This window comes from Lonchura striata, chromosome 9 (assembly GCF_050655825.1).
Source record: "Lonchura striata isolate lonStrDom1 chromosome 9, ASM5065582v1, whole genome shotgun sequence".
Lineage (NCBI taxonomy): Eukaryota > Metazoa > Chordata > Aves > Passeriformes > Estrildidae > Lonchura > Lonchura striata.
Window position 1 is genome coordinate 5,595,308 of NC_140711.1, and position 25,678 is coordinate 5,620,985.

The 25,678-nt window shown below is 40.5% G+C and overlaps 1 protein-coding gene across 4 annotated transcripts in view; it reads left to right on the top strand.

The window, feature by feature from the left end:
* The window catches only part of FARP2 (FERM, ARH/RhoGEF and pleckstrin domain protein 2), a 73,176-nt gene that overhangs the window by 17,140 nt on the left and 30,358 nt on the right, over positions 1–25,678 (top strand). For all 4 annotated transcript variants that reach the window (XR_014957285.1, XR_014957286.1, XM_031505662.3 and 1 more), the window contains exons 3-13: positions 2,668–2,772; positions 4,187–4,229; positions 7,736–7,814; positions 9,512–9,609; positions 11,561–11,675; positions 19,089–19,236; positions 20,000–20,089; positions 21,164–21,327; positions 21,455–21,523; positions 22,940–22,997; positions 23,692–23,932. Coding sequence is in view for 2 of the 4 variants with exons in the window: in XM_031505662.3 (XP_031361522.2) it covers positions 2,668–2,772; positions 4,187–4,229; positions 7,736–7,814; positions 9,512–9,609; positions 11,561–11,675; positions 19,089–19,236; positions 20,000–20,089; positions 21,164–21,327; positions 21,455–21,523; positions 22,940–22,997; positions 23,692–23,932 (1,210 nt within the window). In the remaining 2 variants the exon portion in view is untranslated. The remainder of the gene's footprint in view (positions 1–2,667; positions 2,773–4,186; positions 4,230–7,735; positions 7,815–9,511; positions 9,610–11,560; positions 11,676–19,088; positions 19,237–19,999; positions 20,090–21,163; positions 21,328–21,454; positions 21,524–22,939; positions 22,998–23,691; positions 23,933–25,678) is intronic.

The window sequence follows — 25,678 nt, forward strand, 5'->3', positions numbered from 1 at the left end:
AGGGAGCTGGGGGTGCTCAGCCTGAAGAAAAGGGGGCTCAGAGGTGACCTTACATTCTCTACAACTTCCTGAAAGGTGGTTGTAGCCAGGTGGGGTTGGGCTCTTTCCCCAGGCAGTACTGACAGAACCAGAGGACACAGCCTTGAGCTGTGCCAAGGGAAATTTAGGTTGGATATTAGGAAAGAGTTTTTCACAGAAAGGGTGATAAAGTTCTGGAATGGCTGCCTGGGGAGGTGCTGGAGTCACCATCCCTGGATGTGTTTACCAAAGCCTGGATGTGGCACTGGATTTAGTTGAGGTGTTGGAGCTGGGTTGGACTCAATGGTCTTTAAGATCTCTTCCAACCCAGTCATTCTGTGAATTCTGGGAATATCAAGAAATCTGTTTCAATTAAAAAGTAAAAACTTGATTTCCTAAATTAATTTATCCAGGTATAAATGTCTCCTGTAGCAGAGTCTGTAACCTGCATGGGAAATGTGCAGGGAGACAGCAGAGAAATAATGTAATTGTCTGGAGATGTGGCTTGCCATTACCTTATCATTCCTTATTTCATTGTCACCATTTAAGAACCAAAATCCATACCCACAGAGTCTTCTGGCACCACAGATTTTGGCTAAAAAAGTTCAGCTGTATTCTTACCAAGGAAATGCGTTTTTAAACATCACAAGACCTGTTCAGAAAGAGAGGAGTACTCATATTCATGTGCCATGTCAGCACTCAGCCTGGCATCTCTACCATCTGCAGTCACTGAGAACTGCATCATTTCTCCTGACTTGCAGTTTTATTTAGAGGTTTCAGCATTAGTGGCCTGAGCCAGTGTGATACCAAGAAACTTTTTGAATGACTTGTGTTTGCACCTGATTAATTCACCCGACTGAAGCTGTGGTTGCTCTTACAGGTACCAAGGGTGGTGAAAGCCTGAGTGAGAGATACAAAACCATCCTGTGTCATTCTCTGTCCTGATTCTATGCTTTTCTCTGAGGTTATAGGGTTGGATTCAGTCAGCTTTGCTCACACAACTGCAGATACCAAAGCTATTTCAGATTTGCAGCACTGCAGGGCTGTTCAGACTTTTTCTCCTTGAAATTTTAGGAGTTTTTAAAGTGTTACAGAGGCATTTGCAGAGCTCTAAAAACACTGGCAGTTTATATCTTTTTCCTGTAAGAGGCAATTACTTTTGAATTTTTTATGCACCTTAGTCATGTGAAACTATTTCCCCAATGTTCCCCTTGTTTTTTATCTTTTAAGCCTAAAATAGCACATTCTTGCTCTCAGATATTTTTAATTTTCATTGTATTGAATTATTCTAATTCTATTTTGGCTTTAAAGTGAAGAAAATGAAATGTTGAGAAGAAGATGAAATGTTGAGAAGAAATCCTACCCTGGGAGGGTGGGGAGGCCCTGGCACAGGGTGCCCAGAGAAGCTGTGGCTGCCCCTGGGATCCCTGGAAGTGTCCAAGGCCAGGTTGGACATGACTTGGAGCAACCTGGGAAATTCCCTGCCCATGGCAGGGGGTGGAACAGGATGAGTTTTAAGGTCCCTTCCTACCCAATTCATCCTGTGATTCTGTGATAATTTATTATAATGCCTAATATTTTTAAAGTAGGTACTATTCTGAGCATGTAGAGTCATTACAGAACTCTGTGCCTACTTTGAGGGGAAAGTCACAGAGTCTTTCATCACTGAATTTTTCAAAATGAACAAAACCATGGTGGCATCAGAACCACTGGCTGGCTGCCAGTGTGTTTTGCTGGATAACCCAGAATAGTGCCACACCCTGTCACCACGGCTGGGGGATGCTTCGTGACCCAAGGTGGAGCTTGGTGGCCATGCAACTCCTGCTGCACCCTGCTAGGTTTGTGTGTTGCTGGAATGGGCTGTGACAGCCCTTTGGAGTCTTTCCTGAGTGGTGCAGATGGGCTGATGTGTGGGTTCAAAAATGCTGGTTTTCTCCTGGCGCCTGCTGCAGTGAGAGATGCTGAGAGCAAGCTGGGTGATTGAACCAGCAGCCCCAAGTGGCGCTGGTTTGGGTGTGCTGTGGAAGTCTCCTGTTCTCTCCTGTGTTGCTGTAGCTGCTTTCTGCTGATGTTTGTGGCTTTGCCCCTAACCTGGCTCTCAGAAAGGGTTAGTGAGTGAGTCTGAGGGAGAGATTCACTGAAAGGATTCCGCAGCCAGCGTGGTGAGAGGAGGTTTGGTTGGGTTCTCGCTGTCCGCAGGCATTTCGAGCCTGGCTGGTGCAAAGGCTGTGTGTGGCCTGGGGTTCCTGGTGTGGGGAGGAGTGAGGGGTCTGTGTGGAGCAGGGATTTGGCAGCTCCTGCTCCAGGCCACAGCACTCAGCTACACAAACAAACGTGTGGGTTTATTGAGGGAGCCGCAAATAGCCCGCAGCTGGTCTGCTCAGCTCTCTGCTGACCCTGCTGTGAGCAGGAGACTCCGTGTAGGTGACCTCCAGTGGCCCTTTCAACTTCAGTTCCTCTGGCTCTGTGAAAGATTTTTGTATGGAGTCCTGTATATTAGATGTTTGTGTGTTAGAGTGACAAGAACAATGTGAAAAATATTTGTGATATTTTTCTCCAGTTTATGAAGATGCCATTTGTTTTTGCTGTAAACTTATTCTTTTTTATTGTTATTAATCTCACTGTAACTTTTTTCTACTACTTCTTTAGTCAAAATGTTACGGCCAGACGTTATTGACAGAAGTTTACAAGCATCTGAATTTGATTGAATCAGACTACTTTGGAATTGAGTTCCAGAATATCCAGTCATATTGGGTGCGTACAGTTCCCTGACAAATCTGGCATAATAAAAAGGTTGGGTGAATGCAGTTCCTTGAGTGACAAAAATTTCTCAGTCTGCTGCAGTTTCCTGTAGTCTCCTGTGGGATTATCTCTTGGATTCTTGTAAATTTGTTTCACTCAGCAGAATGACAAGAGGAATCAGAAGAAGAAGGGAGGAATCAGATCCTGCTTCTTGTTATGTTTCAGAAATTGTATAAAGCAGTTAAATAGCTGCTGATGTTGCCACTTACAGGGACAGAAATAAAACCCTCTTTTCCTCTGAAAGGAGAAACATGAACTCAAAGTGTCCTCGGCAGAGAATTTATAAAATCAAATTATGGTGTTTAATTTTGGTAGTGTTCATATTTATCCTCAGTTAATTCAGTCTTAAATTAATTTTCCTGAAGAGCCATTACAAACCTCTTTCTAATCAACACAAACCTCAGGAGGCACACGGGCCTGCAAGCTTTTTAAATCATTGATCTAGATCAATGCTGACACCTTTAAGCCTCCTAGTCACTTATCCTGTATCTTGCAAAGAGGACAGTGTGGCTTCTAAACTGGAAAATGTTCCCCAAACTTTCCTTTCATTTTGATTTCTTTTGTGTTTTTTGAACCTTTTTTTAATTTTTTTTAGATTTATGAGAATATGACTGAGAACATAGGGAATGCTAATGGCACTAAACTATGCTGCTCTTGAGCTGAGGAAATACACTAAAGCTTGTTTAGTTGCTGTTGCTTGTGCATGGTGTCCAAACTGTTCCTGCAGCTAATAAGGTTCTTAAAATCCTCAGCTGTCTCACAAACAGAGCAGTAACTAGTAATGACCAAATATAACTGTCTTCTAACAATTTTCTGTTTGGAAGAGTGGGGAAAATAAAAGGTTGAGCTTCCAGAATATTTTGGATTACCTTTATGGATGCTCCTTTTACTAGAACAATAGTATTTCTTTTAAAATGTGCTTGTCAAAAGAGAAAAAATGGTGGGAAAATAATATTGAGTCAAGAGCCTTAAGTAGGTAGGTAAGAGTGACAGAAATAGCACGGAAGGGAAAAAAACATTGGACCTTTCCATGTTCTGCAGATTTTCTGTAATGCTGCAGCCTGGCTCCTGTCAGACTGTGGATTTTGGCATGACTCCTGCACTCTTGGCACTGGGACTCTGCTTTAGCTGACTTGACTCTTCTTCTGTCCAGATGAACTTTAAGCACAGATCAGTGGCTTTTGTATTGATGCATGAAAAATGTCAATTCAAATAGATAAATACACTTTTTGTAGAGCAAAGGAATTACTGCATTGAGGAAGAAATGCTACTCATAAATAACTGCTTAATTTGAATTTACTTTTGATGTTTTCATATTATATTAAACAAGAATGTAAGTTTGTAATTTTTTTCTCTTCAATTTCAGATTTGGCTGGAACCTATGAAACCTGTTATTAAACAAGTACGGAGTAAGTAGTTTTAAAAAAAGGAAGTTTTCCTTAATTTGCATCTTCTTTATGTGGGTTGCTTTCACAATTACTACTTGATTTACTGGTTATGCTTCCCTGTAAAATACACATGGCAAGGGTGATAGTGATTCCTGCTGGGGCATGCTAACCTGACATTTTAATAGGTTCTGTGTGGTGGGTGGAATGGAAACTTCCTGCGGGTAGGGTTCTTTGTCTGATAAATATCTGGATAGGTTGGCTCAGCTGGTGTTATAGTGAAGTGAAATACAACACTTGCTGTTAGCTTTTGGAAGCTGTGTTGTCATACCGTGGGAAGAAAAAGGAACATTTTGGCTGATTCCCATGGCAGCTCTTTCCACATGCTGAGGAGCAGCTGCCCTGGAGGAGCAGAGGTGGGCATCTCCCACCTGGGTGCTGGCTGCAATGTCAGAGTCTCTGCCTCAGCTGTGAAGTGTGGTCTTGTCTCTATACCACCTAAAAAGTGTTCATGTGAGAGGCACTTTAAAGGCCCAAAACAGTTGAGGAATGCAGGTTGTTGGTTGGTTCTTCAGATGTTGAAAGATTAGATCCAGCTTTTTGTTTTTTTCCTTTGTGGAACACAGTTAAGCAATTTGTTTGTTTTGTGGTTCTGATTGTAGAGGCTTTGTGAAGGAACAAGACCAGGAGGGTGTGGTGGATTCCTGCTCCTTTCCAAATCTTGATTGAAATATGTTGAAAATGAGTTCTGGGACGTAGTTTTTAGCTACTCTTCTGTCTAAAAATACAGAATCATCGATTTCAGCTAATTTTCTGACTTTAAGGTCATGATTTTTGACTTTTGTCAACACTGTTTTTTAAGCAGAAGAGCCAAATCATCTATAAAATAAGGCTCCTTTGGGAGAGTACAGAATTTTTTCACTCTGTTTTCCCTGCCAAAAAGTTTTTGGGAGTGCTGTCTTTTTATATCCTCCTGGCTAGAAGGAATTATGTCCCAGTCAAAAGATCAGGTGGATCTGCAGTGCTGCTTGGTTACTCCTGTATCCTTTCCTATATACTACATAAATTGTGGTATAAACTTGACCTTTGACCACAGATAGTGTTCCCTGATGATACAAATACTGTTTTAAAATGGTCTAAAATAATGAGGATCTACTAAGATTTATGGCTGCTTTACAGTCTGCCACCCATGTTGTGGTGCCAGTGAAACAGAAAGATGTATTTAATTTTTTTGTTAATATTATTCTGTAAGAGATACCAGTCTGTTGTCTGGCAAATGTTCATGTTCTGAAATCAATTTTAAATTGACTGAAATGTCCTATTTTCTATATATTGGGGGTTTATTTGGTTTTTTTTTATTTTTGTTTTTGGTTTTTTTAAAGGTAGAATATAATGATTTTGAAGTTAAACTTCTAACTTTTAGTTCAGCAGCAGGGGAACACTTATGGGCTTTAAGGTCATCTTGCTCAAACTTGGTTGATCTTGCTGGTGATTGCTGTGTACCTGCACATAGGCACTTCTGAATCTTTGACATCCTCTCTAAAAACAGAAGTTCTTGGATTGCTCCCAGTTAGTTTTGGCTTTGTGACATCCATTGAACTTTGTGTGATAAGGTTTGGAGTTTTAAAATTAACTTCAAATGAATGCAGTCAGTTTTACTAGTGAATCACTCCAGATAGGAAGTTTGGATCCAAATTTTCAGCCTCCTTAACAGACACACAGTATCAGGTTGACATTTGGGTACCTTCTCTGAGATGCTGCTATTTGATATAATACAGTGTTGTATTCACCATTCCTGCCTGGATAATTTTTCCTCACATCCTTTTTATTTCTTTCTTTTGCTCAGACTTGGCTTCTTAAAATAAATTATGCATCTTGGTTAAGACTGGGCAAGTGTTTCCCTAATTTGAGTGGAACTTATTCATAGAGAAAAGGCAAGACTGCCTAAACAAAGAGAGGAGGGTTGTGCTACAGAGGAAAATATGTAGTATTATGTTTTTAATTTCTGATATTTATTATCATTTGATGTAAGTGATGCTTGAAACATTGCCAAAATCGCTCCCACATTGATACTTCCACTTGACTGACATCAGTATTGTGCAGGACTGTTCTTAACCTTGTGAAGGTCTTCCAGAGGCCCAGAGTATTTTCAGAAATTTGATGTAAAGTTTTGGTCTTTTAACTGGAATCATTGAAACTATTTATTTTCCTCACTTGATCTACAGTCTAGAAGTGTAGGATCCTTAGTCTCTGCCAAATGTGGGCTTTCTGTGCCATTAAAGGGTGTTATTTCCACCCTCATTGCATTTCTAGATACAACATTGTAATTAGGATATGGATTTTAGTTTTTTTGGTTTTTTGTTGTTCACCAAAGGTTTGGTAATTCTGGCATTGGAGGCTGGGAGCTGCTCTTGTCACAGCTGTGATAGCCTGTGAGTTCTCCCAGCTACTTGTCAAAAAGCAAAGTTTGTTATTCTCTCATTAGCAAACGAGAGGATGAGTGAAGGAATGTTTGGCCTTGGGAATCAGATATTGCAGAAGAAGAAATCAGTGTACTTTGGGGCTGATGGGGTTAAACTGGACTCTGTTAAGCTTTGAGAGATCCTGGTGCTTAAAATAAATTAAAGCAGGCTGCTTGTGCTCCAGCAAGTTTGATTTATTTTTAATTTGGGTAAGTTTACTTTGAAACAGCAGTGGCACGAGGAGTCCCTGGGGGCACTGCCTGGCTCTGGTCCAGAGGGTGCCTGTGGACATCAGGTGGATGCTCAGCAGGCTCCTGGAAGCACAGCCTGGCCAGTGCTTTGCCTGCCTCTGGAATACTTGGTCTCATTTGCTTTCAGGCAGGAAAAATAATGGGAAAACAGTGCTGCATGGTGAGAGACTGTTGTATTCTGTAGTAATTCCTTCAGAAAGCCAGGGGAAGCAGGGATTGTGGTTCCACAGGCTGAGTTGTGATGCTGGAACTGTTAATTTAGAGCACTATGGACGGCTGCCAATAGTGATCCAGGATTCTCTTTAATTTTGAAAATTAAATTAGTTTTCTGGAAATGCGAGGTAATGTGTATTACCAGACATGCTGGGAGCAGGCTGCAAGCACCCTTTTATCTGCATGGGGTGCTAGCTGGGTCTGCTGGTAACAGTCCTGGTAGTAGGGGATGGGTGTTGAGAGCCTGTGGGATGTGTCTCCCTTCTGCTCTCCTTCTGGGACCCTGTCCCTGGGTCACCTCTGATGGTTTTTTATGCAGCCAAGCAGCTGCTTTAGAGTATTACAGATTTCACATTGCATGAAACTTTTTCCAGCATTCAGCCTGCAGACTCACCTTGTCAGTGGTATCCAAGTTCCTCTGGAAAACAGCTGCTTTATCTCACTTGACATGAACAATCTACACCAGCACCTGCTGTGGTTAGATGGGATTTAAAATCTGGCTAGAATTTCTCTATGTTGTTTCTCTGCCTGTTGGCAAACAGAATATGCATGTGTTTATGAAGAGCATTGGGTGCTTTTGTGAAATGACCAACTTTTCTTCTAGGACCAAAGACTACAATGCTTCGTCTGGCTGTAAAGTTCTTTCCTCCTGACCCAGGTCAGCTGCAAGAGGAATATACCAGGTAAAGTATTTTTAGAACTACTGGACATGCTTCATGTACTGAATTAATATAATAGGAAAGCAGCACAGCTGCTTCCAAGCAAAACTGAGTGAAAGAGCACTTACAGTAAATGTTAGAGTTTCAGCAGATGTGTTGGCAGATGAATGGTATCAGAAAAATTACTTTTCAAAACAGAAAGCAGCACAGGTTTGGGCTTTCCAGCATCATGTGGTCAAGGGAGTCAGGGTATACAGAAAATGCTGATGTTTATAAACACTGTCTATAAAAATAAATATAAAATAATCAGTACATATTTTAATAAGTGATTGACACTTCCAAACATACTTTGCATTTGCAAACACACTTTGCTGTTCATAGTTTAAACTGTGCTCACCATAGGTTATTTTTGGGGATTGCTAATGGATCTGTGGTCAGTTAAGCAGCCCTATCCACCTGCTAGCACCTGGGGACCTGGTTTGAAGTCTGCCTCTAACAAGGACATTACCCAGATGTTTGTGTTTAAAGAACTCATTTAGTGCTTTTCACAGTTTCACTAATTTTAACTGGAATTCCTTGTAGGTTCCTCATTATCCTTCAGATGTGTTTAAGAACAAACCAGCGTGACAACTGTTGTGATTGTCTCTTGTAAGGAGAAATACTATCTAAATATTTCCTTTGCACCAGGTTTTCTTATATTAACTGCTGTTTCATATAGGAAATTCATTAGGAATACAGCTTTTTAGAGCAGGATCTGTATTTTGCCCATTTATTGAGTATTTATAGGCTGCACTTAGAGCATCTGGGTAGTCAATGATGCTGTCAATGATGCTATATTCTTTATTGTGAGTGTACTAAAAAGACTGAGAGCTCATCAGAAAGCAGAATATACTTTTTGAGAAACCTTTAATACATACTTACAGTACTTCAAAACTTTAAAAAGACCTATCACTCAAAAGGTATAATTTTTAGTATATTTTACTTCAGGAATAAAGTTTTAAAATAAACTCTTCTTTAAAAAAATCTTATTGCTATCTCTTAGGATGTAATTCAGTAAAGAAAAAGGATCAGTCTGTCAGTTTGAAGGTTTATAGTAGTGAGTTGTTGCCTGTTTACTGGAGTCCTTACTGTATCTCCTTCCAAGTTAAAGGAACAGCATACAAAACTGTCAAACTGAAATTATTCCTCTTTAACAACTTAATGGGAAATATTTTAGTTGAACTAATATAGCAGTATAAGAAAAGTAAATTGAACTTCTTACTGTCTTTGTAGGCTGCTAATATAGCTCTGGAAAATATAGCTGCTGAGTAGATTAGTTGAGTGCTAACAGAAATGCTTATCAGTTTTCCTAACAAAATACTGGAATCAGTGATGTTCTTCCATTTTTTTTTTTTTCTAATGGATAAGATCATTTGAAGTGTTCTTTCTTTCCAGCTAAAAATGACAGCTGCGATTACTGCACAGATGAAGCCTGCTTAAAACGTAGTTTTCCTTCTGCTTCCTTGTTCCTGTGAGTCTTTTTGTGCTGATAAATTGCACTGGAGCAGTCACAGGTTATTTTGGTTTGATTTGACACTCCTTGGTAGCCAGGCTGTTGTGTTGTTCTTTAGAGAGCAGAAGGATCAGGAGATGCTGATTCTATAAGCTCCTGCTCAGTTGTTCTGTTGTCCTTTCATGTGTCAGGATGGTCTGTAACTCCAAGCCTTGTACCTCTCCTGCAGGTACCTGTTTGCATTGCAAATCAAGAGGGATCTGGCAGAGGAGAGACTGACCTGCAGTGACAACACGGCTGCTCTGCTGGTCTCCCACCTTCTGCAGTGTGAGTATCCCAGCTGGGCTGGCACTGCTGGTGGTGCCAGTACTAACCCACATTAAATCTCACATAGAAGCTTTTGGTAACTAAAAGAATTCTCTGTCTCACAGTATGTCCTTCTCCACACACTGTAAATATGTTGGTTTTCAACCCTCTGATGGTCATCAGGGCTGGTGTGGGGAGGAACAGCCGGTGCTTATGTATGAGGTTAATTTGGCTTCAGAGGGGTAGTACAAAACCAGCACCTTGCTGTTTCCCTGGCTCTGCAAGCTCTGTTGCCAGCACTCCACATCTTCCAGACAGCTGTTCCCACCTGTCTAGGTGCTCCCTTGGCTTCACTTCACACTTTCCCTGTGCCTGGGAGGAGATGGCTGTACAGGAACTGGGCTGAAACACAGCTAAGAACCATGCTGGAACAGGTTCTGCAGTGGGGCTGTCAGCAGCTTTCCTCCTCGCTGGGACTGAAAATGGAAATGGGAAGCAATTTATTTGGAAGCACTCCATGCTGCTGCTGGCTCAGTCTGTACATGCATAAAGACCTAAAATGTGGCCTTGGAGACAAGGAGGTTGGAAACCTTGAGTGAGTTCAGACACCAAATTGCTGGAGCAGCAGCTGAAGTGTTCACAGGTCTGCAACCTGACCTGCAGGCAGGGCAGGGCCTTTGGGGGCTCTTTGCTGGCTGATCAATAATGCTTCTTCACATATGCACTGCTAAGTAGTTATTGGTTGTCTAATTCTGCAATGCAATATAATAATACAGTTATAATAGTATTACTTGTGGTGACTTTATTGGAAGTGCAAAGCTGTCTTGTGTGTGTGCCATCAGTGAGTGACACATTAAAACCTGCTCATGATTTTCCAGCCTTGCTTAGCCTGATTCTGCTCTTCTGGAAAGTTGGCTGTGAGAAATAACAGGTTTATTTTCAGCAGAAATTATTTTACAAGAGTGCCTTTCAGTATTTTTTACTCCTTCTTTTATGTGCTGGCTGGACTTTAAGCAGGATTTGCTGGGTTCTTGTTTAGAGCAATCCCATTCTTTTCTCTGACACTAGCTGATGGCAGATGCCCTCAGACACAGAGCACGCATATGGCAACTCTTCCTTTGCTGCATCCATCCCATAATCACTGCACACACAGCACCACAGACTGACTCTGCATCTGTTTTGTTGCCCTTGTATTTGTCTAATTTTGGAATTTGCTTATATTTTTGGCATCCTTCCACAGAAATGAGCTTTGTAGCTTAGTTTTTGGAAAGTTTTGAGGACAACATATGTACTTTTATCTTTTAAGACCTTTTAATTTTGAATTTAATGTTGCAACTTAATATCTTTTATCAGAAAAATGAAATTCTTAAAATTTATTTATTCAACTTGTAATTTTATATGCATTTGCCACATGTTCTGCCTGCCTTGTACTTTTGTATTCTGAGCCAAAGACTTCTGATTGTTTCGTGTTGTATCAGGTGGAAGCTGTTCTGCACTTCACAATAAAGCTTTGTTCTTCTGTAAATCTTCCTAAATTCACAGCATTCCATCTGAAAGACATGGATATGTGAAGGGGAGACCAAAATTCCAGGTGTAACTTGCCATCTTCCTGAGTAGCCTTGTCTATTGCTGTTCTACATATATATAGAAAAAAAATTAATTTAAATATGGTATTTGGTATAAGGTACCTGTAAGGAGGAAACGTTCTGACCACCCCACAGATCTTCTTACATGTCTCACATCTTGCACTCTTAAGAAGTCTAAATTTTCCAGACAATGTTCAAATCCCCAGAAAGTCAGCTTGGGGTAAATGTGAGTTTGGTAAAATGAAGCTGGATACAAAACATCATGCACAAATTTAAAGCACTTAAAGGCTCTTGTGGTCTCTCTAATTCCTTACCAAATATTTTCTATCATTGTTCCTTTTCCATTGTTTCTTCTTACTCTAACATTGTTTTGTTTTCTGTTGTAGCTGAAATAGGAGATTTTGATGAATCAGAAGATCAAGAACACCTTAAAACAAACCGGTATTTGCCAAACCAGGAAAAACTTGAAGGAAAGATCCTGGAGTTCCACAGGAAGCATGTGTAAGTGAGGATTAATGTAAAGCACTGAGGTAACCCCTGGGCAGCAGATGGACTTGCCTGGGGAAGGTTGAGCAGCTGCATGACAGGATGACATTAAGAGTGTGTGAATTAAACACCATTTACCTTGAGCAATAAAGTTTGGTAGCAATAGTTACATAGTCAGGATGGAGTTGTTGGGCAGCAGTTTTTCTCAAGTGATTTTTGCAGTGTGCCTTTAATACTGTCCCAAAGAAAGCTTACATGTAATAATGGCTATCGGCAAAATAATTCTTCATAATTTCCATTGTACAAAGTCTAAACTCAGTTTTGCCAGCATATGCAGAGCTCTTGTTTTTGTCTAAGTAATTAGAAATCAACTGCATCATATTCTTTTGCTACACATTAAGTATAAGGGAGATGGAGAAGGATGGAGGGAGTGGGGAAGAAATAATTTCCATCAGAATTCGTGCAATACCTTATCTTACAGCTGGGTATTTTTGAAATAAGGGAAGATTATTAGTGACAAAGAAACTCTGCCACGAATATAAAATCAGTTCCAACATGGAGTCAGGAACTGCAGGAACTTATTTTCCTGTAATTTTCGAGACCTTGAATATTAGGATTTAGCAATTTGAAGTTCTTCTAAAAATTGTGAATGTCCACACATGCATTTTATTGTGCATGGTTCTGTGTTTTAATCCAAACTTAGATTTTCCTTTGCTATCTGTGGATGAACTCATGGATTGTTGCTGACTGATTTTCTTTTAAGACAGAACAAAGGCTTTTCAGGGCAGCATCTGTTTTTAAAGACACATCTTATAGTATTGGAAAATTAGTTCCTGAGAATTTCAGTAATTTCAGTAATTTGCTGATTATGATCAGTAATTTTAATTTGTACTGAAATTATTGCTAATGATGAAATTGTTTTGTTGATTCTTCATGAAATCATGTGGTTACTTTTTTTTGCTTTTGATCCTTTGAGGTGCTTGTGGAAATGATGAAGAAACAAATTTTTAAAGTAATTTAAAGTAATTTTGAAGTAAATTAAAATATATGCTAGGATTCTTCACCTTGGGAGAAAGTTGCCAGAATAGGGAAATCATTAATATCATTCTTTTTCTCTTGTCTGAAGAAAAGTGCTGAAATAATTAGTAATTTCAAAGCAAAGGATAAGGGGGAACATCCTTTTCTCAGAACTTGTAGTGACATTTTGATACTACTGCAAGGTGCTGTGGAGTGTGAAGCTACAAATGGGTCATGCAAGGCTTTAATGACACCATGCAGGGTAAGCTGATGGCTCCCAAATTTGAGGTGAAACGTGGAATTTTTAGATCTGAGTACCCCCCAGAGTATGGACAGAGCAGCCCAGTGTTACTCACATACCAGGATTCTGTTGAGTTGCTTCTGCTTGTGGGGAATTTTCCTGGTTTGCTTCTCTTGATGGAAAGGTGTGACTGTCTTCTGAGTCAGGGACTGGTAGTTCTGTTTAATAGATTTGAGCTTTTTTTTTTCAAACAAGTTACTTCTAATAATTGGTTACAATAAGGAAAGTTTGTATTTTTGCCTTGTTAGGAAGGTTAATAGGTAAAGATTCCTTGCTTCATAAATGTACTTTTCAAAATTAGTTTCATAAGAATTGCATTTAATACAGCCATATTAAAATGACTGTAAATCTTATTTTAAGGCAGTTTTTTGGAAGTGTACATGCAAGCCATGTTCAGATTAACAGCTGAGGCATGAAATAAGAAAAGGTTACCTTTGAATGTTAGTGATACCTGAGTACCTTGAAGGCACATTTTAAATTTTCCCTGTGCCTTTTTTTGTTAGAGAGATGTCATTTTGCAAGCACTGCAGTTTTAAAATTAGCTATGGCTTCCATGGTTTAACCCCAGCTCAGCCCCATGCTGCTGCTGGCTCCCCCTTGGTGGGCTGGGGGAGAGATTTGGAAGGGTGAAAGTGGGAAAATTCACAGCGTGAGATACAGATAGCTTAAATAGGTGAAGTAAGAGCCACACAAATGCAAAGCAAAACCAGGAGTTCTTTTCTGGCTTCCCACTGGCAGGCAGGTGTTCAGCCATCCTCAGGAAAGCAGGATCCCATCACAGGTAACAGTGACTTGGGAAAACAAGCACCATCACTCCAAATGTCCTCCCTTTCTCCTGCTTCCCCCAGCTCTGTGTGCTGAGCACGAGGCCATATGGGAGGGAATATCCTCGGGGTCAGTTGGGATCAGCTGTCCTGGCTGTGCCCCCTCTCCCAGTCCCTCCCTGCTGGAGCTGTGTGTGGAGCAGAAAAACCCTTGGCTCTGGGTGAGCTTTGCTGAGCAGTAAGGAAAATACCCCTGGGTTATCAACGTGTTCCCAGCTCAAACAGAAATCTCAACCTGGTACCAGCTACTGTGAAGAAAATTAACCCCAGCCCAAACTAGCACATACATCCCCTCCCTCTTCCCTTAATCAGGGAATATTGACCACCCTTTCCCATCTTCAGCAGTTGAGGGGGGTTCTGAGTTTTCTCAGTGCACACACATTTTTCTTCATTTCTGTTCCAAGGAGCAGGCAGGAGCAGGGACCTGGGCATTTGGCTTTTTCCACAGTGCAGTTTGACAGACAAAAATGCTTCTCTTTCATATTATCCTGGTGTGTCATATTTTTACTTTATTCATTTATTTTTACTTTTTATTTCCTTTAATTTACCTTTTTATTCCCCCAGTTATCTTTAGCAGACTAATATTTTTGAGGCCAGGTTGGATGGGGCTTGGAGCAGCCTGGGATAGTGGAAGGTGTCCTTGCCCAAGGCAGGTGTGGGGGACTGGATGATCTTTAAGGTCCCTTCCCACCCAACCCATCCTGGGATTCTGTGATTCTTCCACTGATGATTGCTCCTGAAAGATTTTTTTGTACAAACTAGGTGTCCAGGAAGAGAAACCCATTTCTGGCAGGATGGCTCATCTCCTCCAGATTGTTTGTGTGGCACTTTCTTTCTGCCTTTTTTTTTTTTTTTTTTTTTAATTGCTTCAGTGTAGCTATTAGAGGTGGGAGAACGTCATCACCCTCAAGAAAATAGAACCTGTGTATCCAATCCATTCTGTAAATTGAGAATGTTATAATTGGAAAGATGGCAATTGAATGCTTATTTTCTATTAAACATATTTTTTCTTTTACATTTGGAAATACTTTCAAAAAGATTAGGAACATGGTTTCTATACTTTGCAAATGTAGTAATAGTAAACAAGATGAGTTATATTTTTGGTGTAGCACATTAGTTATTGCTTCAGCAAAAGCCTGAATTGGCCTATTTTATTTCTATAGTTTATTAAAAACAAAAGATCTATATTTTGTAGATGGTGCTAGTGCAATTAATTCCTGACACCCAGACACCCAAAATATAATGTTTTCTGCCTTCCTGTAAGTAGTAGAATACTTGCTGGGAGGTGAGTGCAGGATTCAACATGACACATTTTGCCTGTGTTCACATGTCTGTGGTTTCTTTGTCTGTGCATACTTAAATCAGGAAAGAAGTAGAAGATTTAATAGATTTATATTTACATTTACTGTTATCCCTCACGTCCTTTCACAACTTGTTAACTTAGTTGTCCATTAATTTAAATTCTTCAAATTGCGTGTAAATTAGAAAAACCCTAATTTGACACTTCATCTTTAAAGTTCTATATTAATCCCTGGGTTTAAATGCTCTGTAAATCACTTAACACTTGACAGCATTTATTTTGAGTCTATTACCATGGGAATATTGTATCACAACCAATATTTGTCTAGCTGTATGGTTGAAGGAACCTCTGCACTAACACCTATTGCACTGACAGCAGGTTTTGCTGGAAATACTGATATTAGAGTGTCATTTATTGACCTGGGGAAGATTAAGTAGATTTATCTGCTTAATGGCTGAACAAAATTAGAGCAGATTGTTTTGGGGCTGGCCTGTGCAGCTAAGCCTGCAGGCAACATCTGAGGGCAAGTTCTGTCACTGCCTCTCTTGGTACCTGTCTGTGGTACAATCAGAGCTGCCTGGCTCTGCTCCCAGCTCCTCCACACCAGGCTCAGCCTTCTCTGCTGGCTACAGGCAGGTTGTGTGCAAGTGAACACTCTGAAAATCGGCTGGTATCTTATTTTTATTTTTTTTTCTGAGATGTGCTGTGCTTTCGATCATATCTAATGGTACATGAAATAACATTCAGTGGTTCTACATCAGTTACTCCAGACTGATCGTGAGGAGTGTTTAGTGCTACAGTTGCCATTTTTTGGTTTTGCCTTCCTTCCCTTCCAACCCTTTTTCCCAACCTCAGCACCCTTTTTAAAAGACAAAGCCCTGCTTTCATTCTTAATGTCGCTGTATTCAGAAGAATTATAGCAGGAATTAGCGTGGGTGGGAGTTACACACAGTGCTCTCAGAGTGTAACTCAGGAAGCCCTGGCCAAAAGCAGGATTTATGATCTGCCTCTTTTGTCTCGTATATATTTAATAAATAGGAACCATGGTACTCCAGGTTTTTTGACTCAGTTAAGGAATCTGTGGTGGAAACTAAACAACAGTGAAAGACAATGTTGAAAGCACTTGCTCCAGTGTTACTCATTTCAGTGAGGAGAAGAGAAATCTGCTTTACCAGTTTGAGCTGTTAGATGTAAGTAGTAGACACGGTGGTAACACTGGTAGAAATGCAGCTACAAGACTCTCTCTGTAGTTTGGCATTTCTGTTCCATTTGAAATCAGATTTTTGTGCCCCTTATATTCTTCCCTTTATATTACATGGTCACATAATACTGACGTTTAGATGAGGTGGATTACAGACTGAGCCTGTAAAGTCAGGAATGTCACTGAATCCCTGCCTTCTGCAGCTGGCAAAATAAATTTGTGATTTCCTGCTGCAGTGTTTTAGGTTATTTGTTTTCCCCTCCAGAATGAGCAAGGCAACAGAACACTGCTGAAATGCTGTTGTATGCATTCAGGTTTACTTTCTCAGGGCATTTTGTGATTGTGTGTGTTTTATACTAAAGAGAATTTTAGTAAGTATAAAAAAATCATTGCTTTTTCTAACAGCTTCTATTTTTAAAACTGTAGCATATGAAATAAGTTTCATAATTCTATTCTGCATTATAGAGACAGTTCCTACTTGGAGTTAATATGTGTTGTCATTATCCCTAGTTTTGTTAAATTCAAATGTAATAATAATTCACTTCAGTGTTCTCTATTTGTATTTTTAAAAAATCTGTACGGAGCTAAACAACTGTTTGATCTAACACATGACTCTAGGTAGGTAGAAGGAGGTATTTTTTAAGGAGTATAACTAGAAAAGCCAGTCAAGGGACCAGAAGAATTTATTTAGTAGTGATGCTGTGGTTGGCACAGCATAGTACACAAAAACAGATAATGCTAAAAATAGTTTGTCATCTGTTTTAATAAAATGAAATGCAGATTTATGGAAGGAAGGCCACTTTCTTCTTGGAAAAAAAGGCTTGTAAAATATCCTTAGTCTTTGTGTGCAGGAATATAATATCTTTTCAGCATTGATTGTTTGTAAATAGTATAATAATGTTTTAGCACCTGTGTCTTCTGTGTATCATTACATTTATCCTAGTGAACTTGCACATGGAAGTAATTTGGTATTTATTATTTCTAATCATTGTCAGTAGTGATGTAGGGGGTCAGTTTATCCAGCTGTGGCTGATGCAGCCTCACTGCTCTGAATGCCCCAGCAGATCCTGTGCTGCTGGTGTTCCACAGAATTCCAGAGTGGTTTGGGATGGAAGGGACCTTAATATTGCATTGACTTTCTGCCATGGCCAGGGACATCTTCCACTGTCCCAGGTTGCTCCAAGCCCTGTCCAACCTGACCTTGGACACTTCCAGGGATCCAGGGGCAGCCACAGCGTCTCTGGGCACCCTGTGCCAGGGCCTCACCACTCTCACAGGGAAGAATTTCTCCTAATGTAGTCTTAATCTCATCTCTTTTAGTTTAAAACCATTCCCCCATCTCCTGTCATCTTTTGTCCATAGAAAAAATCCCTTTCTTTTTTAGAAGTCCCTTTCTTTAAGAACTGAAAGGCCACAATGAAGTCTCTCCAGAGCCTTCTCTTCTCCAGGTGAACACCCCCAAGTCTCCCAGCCTGTCTCCAGAGCAGAGGGGCTCCAGCTCTTTGAGCATCTCTGTGTCCTCCTCTGGTCTTGCTTCATCTTATGGAGTGTCCACTTATGCTGGGCCCCCAGATCAGCAGCTCTGCAGTGGGCTTTCCTTGGGGTCAGCACAGGAGAAGGTTCTTCTGCTTCTCCTGGACCATATGATGCTTAATACTGGGTAGTAGCATTTGCTTCCAGGGTGCTTGTAGTTCAGAGATCTACTTGGGTGATATTCTTATGTTTGTGATGAGACTTTTTTGCTTTGTAGTGTAACTGGGGCATGGTCAGCAGCAATAGTTGGACTTGATAATCCTCAATTTCTTTTTCAGCCCTAATGATTTTATGATTCTATGACTCCAAGATCTCCTTCATTTCCACAGCACCATTTGCTCATTCTTGGAGTATCTTGAACTCCTTGTCAGGACCCATGAACTTAGAGTGTTTTGACTTAACAGGGAAAAGGTCTTGGCAGTACAAATACCCACTGAAAATGCACTACAATCTAATACACCCCTCTGATGGAAAAAAAAAAAAAAACAAGGGGGATTGAGGAAACAAAAGAACTGTTTTCATGCAGGAGAGCAGAATGTTAGTGGTTTGATGTCAGCTAACGTGGGGAGCAGTCAGTGAGGGCTGAAATTGTGACAGGTATGTGCCAGAGTCTTGAACAATCTCTGTGGTGCTGTTTTGGACCTTGTGCACCCTTACAGAGCAGTTGCTCCTGTCTGTGTACAACTTCCTCTTGTTTTTAGAGTAATTTTGACAGCAGATGAGGTTTTATTTTAAAGATCCTTCTCTGGATTCCTTGGCAGGAAGGGAATTAGCCAGCCAATGGCAGGGGGAATGTGTTGCACCTGGTAGTAATAGAGTAATAATTTTGTGGTCTCAAAACCTGACCTAAAAAGGGTCATTCTGTTGCAATATTTGTATTGTTTCTGTTTTGCTGGCAGTGCAACTCTACCAGCTCTCACTTCTTATCTTAGTTAATGCTAATGTGTACACAAGCAAGCAGAAGGAGGAGCACTGTGGCTTGAATTTGGATTTGTTCAACTTTATAGTTTCTCAACTGCAAAAGCTCTGAGCTAATTAATATCTTTCTCAGCATCTGTCTTGGGATGCACTTGACATTGGCCATCAGCTGTGTCATTCCAGAACTTTCAGTGTAACACACAACATGGAGTGAAACCACCCAACTAGATGAGACAGAAAATTCTCATTTAGTGCTAGAGTTTAGAGTTAAGCATGTTGGAAGTGTGGTGGAATCAGATTGTTCTAAAAATTTTATTTTTCTTTCTCATTATAGGGGTCAAACTCCTGCTGAATCTGACTTTCAAGTGCTTGAAATTGCCCGGAAACTGGAGATGTATGGTATCAGATTCCACCTTGCCTCTGACCGTGAGGGCACCAAAATCAATCTGGCAGTTTCACACATGGGTGTGCTGGTGTTCCAGGTATGGCAGGGATGGCAGACTGAATGTCGTTTAGCATGTCTTGGAGTAAGTCTCTCATTTTAACATCAGGTGTTTCTGATGTCTTGAAAATTTAATGTGTTCTATGGTCAAGGAATGTCATTTAAGCCCCCAAAATTCTGTTCGGTGCAGCTTGTTCTTGTGCAGAGAGCAGAGCATCAAAACCAAGTGGCAGTCAAGTAGAGGGGCCTTGTTTGAAGTTAGGTGTGTGGTGATAGAAAATCATCAATTCATTTGGAACAGCCCTGGGACAGGTCTGTCATCCTGGAATTTTGGTTTGGTTTCTCTTATTTTAATATTCCAGTGGATTTTTGCTGGGGTATTGTTGCTCTTATTGTATAGGAATGCTAATTGGACCAATTAGTGTTACTATGTTTGTTGTATTAAAGAAGCAACTCAGTGCTCAGAATCCTGTTTATGAATGCAATGATAGGGTTTTCCTCTCCCCAAAACGCAGAGGCAGCTGATTTACTTAAATATTTCTGCTTGGGTGCTCAGCTGTGTCCTACCTGTTCTTTGGTCACTGTGGGGCAGCTTCTTTTGGAGGTGCATGAGCCACTGCAGTCCTGCAATCCCTCTCAGACTGCTTAGTGGCCTCTCTTGTTTAAGGAAATACTGTCACCAGAACTAAAAATCCAGCTGGATGTGTCCACATTCACATCTATATACCCACAACAGAATTTTGCTTGGTACTCTGCTTTTCTGAAACTTTTGCTAACATTTGATCATTCTCATTTTGATTCAGGGTAACACAAAAATCAATACCTTCAACTGGTCCAAGGTCCGTAAACTGAGCTTCAAGAGGAAAAGATTCCTTATTAAGCTCCACCCAGAGGTTTGTGTAACTTTTACTGTAATATAGATGGTCAGTGTTAAAAAAATACCTGTGCTTCATTTTATTATGAAATTTCTGCAGTTTATGATTTTATAAAATAGCCTCAGTGGGCAGGTTTGGCTGCATCATTCACATGTCAATCTTTCCTTTCTCACTCCACAATTTAGGATCTTTAGGTTTTGTGTTTCAAGCTCAGTTTATTCTTGACACCAGCTTACACATGTATAAATGTAAAACAGAAAAAAAATACTAGACCCAAGTATTTGGTGCAACCTTTCTCAGTACTTCTCTGTTGAAAAAGTTGCATCCACTTTCTTGATTCAAATGAAAATTATCTGATACACCTCAGGTAGAAATGGGTGGCTGAAATGATATTGTTGTACCTTAATTTTAAGGATGGTGTGATTACTCTTGCTTCATCTTTTCTATAGCAAAAGTGTCATTTTTCATACTTAGCTGATTTACAGTAGATGTTTTTCATTGCAGATGTCATCAAAATTGTTGCTTCCACACTGGATGACTAGATTGCATTCAGTGTTTAATTTATATTAAAATAGAGGAAAAAGAACCAAGTTTGGACATAATAAAATTTCATGTATCAAGGATACCTGAAACAGGGCACATTGTCTGCTGAGGTAGCAATGTGTCTCACAAAGAGACCCTCAAAAATTTCATGTGATAATTGTACTCTGACATATGCAGTATTTTCTGGTTTTGTCTGAATTTCCAGGAGACAAAGCATCAGAACTCCTAAAAAAGGAATAATATTTTAAAATAGCTATTTCACTTAAATGCCTTTGAATTTTCTAAAGGTGGTTTATATTTAGCACATTTCTAAAAAAGTGCTTTTTAAACACTTTTACAGTTTCAAGGTAAGCAAACATTTTTGACAGATATTAAATAATTTTTAACTCCATTCAGAATCACTCTCATTGCTTTAAGGCAGATGAGAAGTGACTTAGCAAAATCCTGCATCTTGCTGGAGTTCAGCTTTTTTGTTAGCACACATTTGTGCCTTCCTTTTCTCCTTACTGTCATTTTAGGTGCTACTGAACTTCTATGTTTTTTTCCCAGGGCCCCTATCAAGACACATTGGAGTTTCTTTTGGGAAGTAGGGATGAGTGTAAAAACTTCTGGAAAATCTGTGTTGAGTATCACACATTCTTTAGGCTCTTCGACCAGCCAAAGCCAAAGGCTAAAGCAGTGTTCTTCACCAGAGGGTCATCATTCAGATACAGGTAGGGAGAAACAGCACACACTCATTTTGCCTTAGAAAATGAGAGCAAAAGGAAGTATTCTAAAGACATTCCTCTCTAATGCTCCTCCCCTGTGTTTGATAACCTTTGTACTTCTGTGGGTTCACAGTGGACGAACACAGAAGCAGCTAGTGGATTATATTAAGGACAGTGGGATGAAGAGAACCCCATATGAAAGGTAAGATGAAATAGATTTGTAAGGCAAAACATAACTGAGACTCTCACAGTGCCCTTGTTGCCTACATTTGTGTTTTAATGCTGCTTGGAGGCAGGCTCATTCTCAGTTACCAAATTTAAGGTAGCTAAACTAAAATGTAAAAGTTTATTATTTTGTGATGCTATAAGAAGCTTAGGAAAGTTTTGGTACCATGTTTGGATGTCTGTGGACAATGTGTGGCTTAGCTGTCTGAAAGTTCAGCACGTACTGGAGATTCTGTGTTAGTGAGGACCTGCCTGTGCCACTGTAGCTGTGCAATCAGCCAGTGACAGAGCATATAATGGAACTTGGGATCTGCAAGTTTGAAACTGTGACCTAAAATACTCATCTCTTTCTAAACATATAAATATGTAAATTAAGAATATGTGTTTTCATTATGAAATTGCTTTTTCCTTACTTGACTCTAATGCTGTCCAGTCTACATGTGGGAAACTCCTCCTACTCCAAATCCTATTCCAAACTATGCATGAGAAACTTACTACTAATCCAAAAGATTCTAAGAATTTAATAGGAATTTTTTAAAAATTACATTAATCTACTATTAATAAATATTGCTAATGTCTCAGACTACAGTTGAGCTCCTTTTCTATTTGAAAATCTGATTTTCTATTTAATTATTCACATAGAGTGAATCTAAAGTGTAATGCAGTATATCACTTTTTGGAGTCTAACATACAAAATTTTATATGGTTGACTGAGGTTGCAAAAATTTGTACAATTATTAGCTCATTCTGGTTCTGAAGCCATTCTTCTGTAGATGTTTATAACAATGGAGAAGGATGGAGTTAAACTAAAATGTGCTGTTTAGTGTTCAGTTAGTATTCAGCTCAAGTTGTTCTTCAAGTCTCCTTCAGTGGTACCCCACCAGCCAGGTGGGGTCAGTCTCTTCTCCCAGATAGCAAATGACAGGACAAGAGGAAATGGCTTCAAGTGGTGCCACGAGAAGCTTAGGTCGGATACTGGGAGAAATTTCTTCACTGAAAGGGTGGTCAGGCACTGTCACAGGCTGCCCAGAGAAGTGTTGGCATCACTATCCCTGGAGATGTTCATAAAAGGTGGAGATAAAGCACTTGGGGAAATGGTTAGTGCTGGGGGAACAGTTAGACTTGATGATCTGAGAGGCCTTTTCCAATTTTAATGGTTCTCAGATTCTGTGAAAGATCTGGATCTTGCTTTATTCCATTTTTGTACGTTTCTTATCTTGCATCATTTAATTTACAGCTCTTTTGACCTTTAAGACTTGACCTAGTTATTAACAAAGCATGATAAAATAGAGCTTGAGATGTTTCTATTGGCTACTGGCATGGCCATAAGTGATGGGGGAAGGAATGAGGCTGATGCATGTCTTGGATGCTGACAGACTGCTCTGTTCCACAGGAGGCACAGCAAGGTCAGAGCATCCACTCGCACCTCGAACACAGACGTGCCAAAGCAGGTCAGTTCTGCAGCACTCTTGGGGTTGTGGTTGTGGTCAGGGCCATGGACAAACAGCCTTCTTGAGGTGACAGTGGAGGAGTCAACTCACCAAAATTGCTGCCACTGTAATGCTCTTTGTCTGCTGCACAGTTCTTTTCATTGCTGTTACTGATTTGGTAGTTGTGGCCAGTGGAGTGTGAAGTGAGTAATATTTTACTCAAAGTTCTGCTGAACCGAAAAGGAAGTGTTAGACTTTCTAGTATGTTGTTATTTCAGAGGATTAGTTATCTCCAACTACTCTCTGACTGCTCTCTGGCAGTCTCAAAGCTGTTGTAAGATGCCTTCTGCAGGACACGGCAAGAAATAATCATTTCACTGAATGCTCTTGTGTTAAGAGAGCATTCTTAACATGGGAGAGGTTAAGGAAGCATCACAGAATTTCACTGTCATTTTTTTGTTTTTCTTTGTGGATGCTTGTTCAGCTATAAAATGTATGCTTTGAACTTTCCATCCAGTTTTCACAATTAAGGAAAAAAAGTCTTGCCTTTTACATGGGCTGCTGGATCATGTTCTGTACAGTGTCTGTTGTAAAGTGAGCTCCTGTGAAGCATATATTTCTTCTGCATATGGATGTAACTGAATGTTACATTGGTTTTTAGGTATTACAAAAACCTTTTTATCTGTTGTGTCTCTGCTTTTCTGTCCCCTTTTAGAGTGTCCCATTCACTGAGGGCTTGAGAACTCCAGGGTCTCCTGCCTCAACAGCTGCCCCCTTCCACTCGGTTCACTCCTTGACCAGTCCTGCGTCTGTCCTGCCCATGTTTGCTGAGCCCAGCCCTTCCTCCTTGGACCCCCGAGCACCATACACAAGGATTGCAGACAAAACCACTGCAGCACCAGTGGAAGAAGTGGGGAGGAAGCTGATGCAGCAGCCTGGATCTCCCGTGCTCCAAGGTGTTGGGTTTGGTAGTGTTGCAGGAAACTGTGACCCATCTTGTCCTGTTGTTGAGAGTGGTTGCGGTGTAGACGTAGATGTAGTGAGAAGTAGTAAGGAGAGCAGGGTTGCTGGTTGTAAAAATGACAATGATGAGGATGACTTTACCACAGGTGTATTCATTGCTGAAAAAGAGCAGCAGCGTGGCAGCCGAGGGGCCCCTCTTTTCACACTGACAAATTCCCAGTTACAGGTGTCAGAGGAGTTTATTGATGATGACCCAGCAGAAATGTCCTTTTTTGCTGGGGGCTCTGAGGCATTTTCCTATGTGTACAGTGGGTTAGAATTAAAGGGTTCTGAGTTTTCTAAGTGTCTGTCAGAGCCGGCTGGTTTAGCTGCAGATGCCCTCCAGCAAAGCTCAGTCTCTGCTCAGTCGAGCCCTGACAGGTACTCAACCGAGGCCGTGGATATGAATATGGAAGAGGAGTTTGAATTTGAAGAAGGGAGCGATTTCAACGGCAATGAGAGGCCGTCGGACACCTCGGAGCTGTTTGAGGTGAAGGCCCAAGCCAGCAGAATGCAAAGCCTGCTGAGCCCCTCGGAAACCAGCTCCCTGATCAACAACCGCTCCGAGAGCAGCTCCCTCAACAACCTGCCCCTGAACGGGACCTCCTCCCTGCACACCTACGGCTCTGCCAACCATTCCGAGGCCAGCTCCATGCTCAACTTCCCCGCCTACTCCGTGCGCTCCGAGTCCAGCTCAGCCTTCCAGATCACGGACATTATCGACCAGCTGGAGCAGCTCAGCTGCCCTCCCACCACCACAGAAGACTCCAGCAGCACAGACACCGACTCCTGGGACTCGGAAACAGCTGCACCTCTGGATGTAAACCTTTTCTTTAGTAACCCCTTCGCTCAAAGCACGGGGGACAATTGTGCCTTTGACTTTCAAAATAATTTAAAAAATCTCACGCAAGAAGACTGGACAGAGAAGTCAGAAATCAATTGATTGGTTTTGATTTTTGTGATGGATCCCTCTATGCTTTTCAGGCTTGGAAGTCAATAGGGTGTGATATCAGTCAATCCAGTGGCTGGATTTTAAATCACATAACAGTTGATTTTTTAATTTTTGTTTTTTTAATTTGTGTGCCTCTTCAGTGTCTCTCAAAGCATCCAAGTTTTGGTGCTGTGTTTCTGTGCATCACACTACATCAAGAATGGGTTGTTAGGCTACAATATTGGAAAATACTACATTTAGGAAAAAAAACTGATTTCAGAGAATTTTAAGTATCAACTGACTCATGCAGACGTCACAATTTACAGTATACTGAAGAATTTCTTTGGCTGTAAACATGTCTGTACGAGTCTCATATAATATGCTGTTCCTCCAAAATCCAAATAAAACAGTCACTTCTGCACATGCTTATAAACCAGCAGCTGCATCCACTGAATTGCCTGTTTTCCTGTGCTGTAGCAAGATCCTAATTTTGGGTTTGTTTTTGTTTCCGTAATTTAAAAAAAACCCGAAGAATCTTCAAATCATCTCTGAAGGACAGTTTTAAAATACCAACTTATGCAACATGTCTGTGGTATGCTTTGAAGAATAAATAGCCTACCTCTGGAAGGTAGTTTGGAAGAGGGAATGTGTATACAACCAAATGGAAATAGCAGTTTCCAAACTTCTTGTGAAGACAAGCTTATTTGCTGACTTCCAGGTGTCTTCAGCAGTCCAGCAGCAAATGTTTTGCACCAGTTTGGAGGTATAC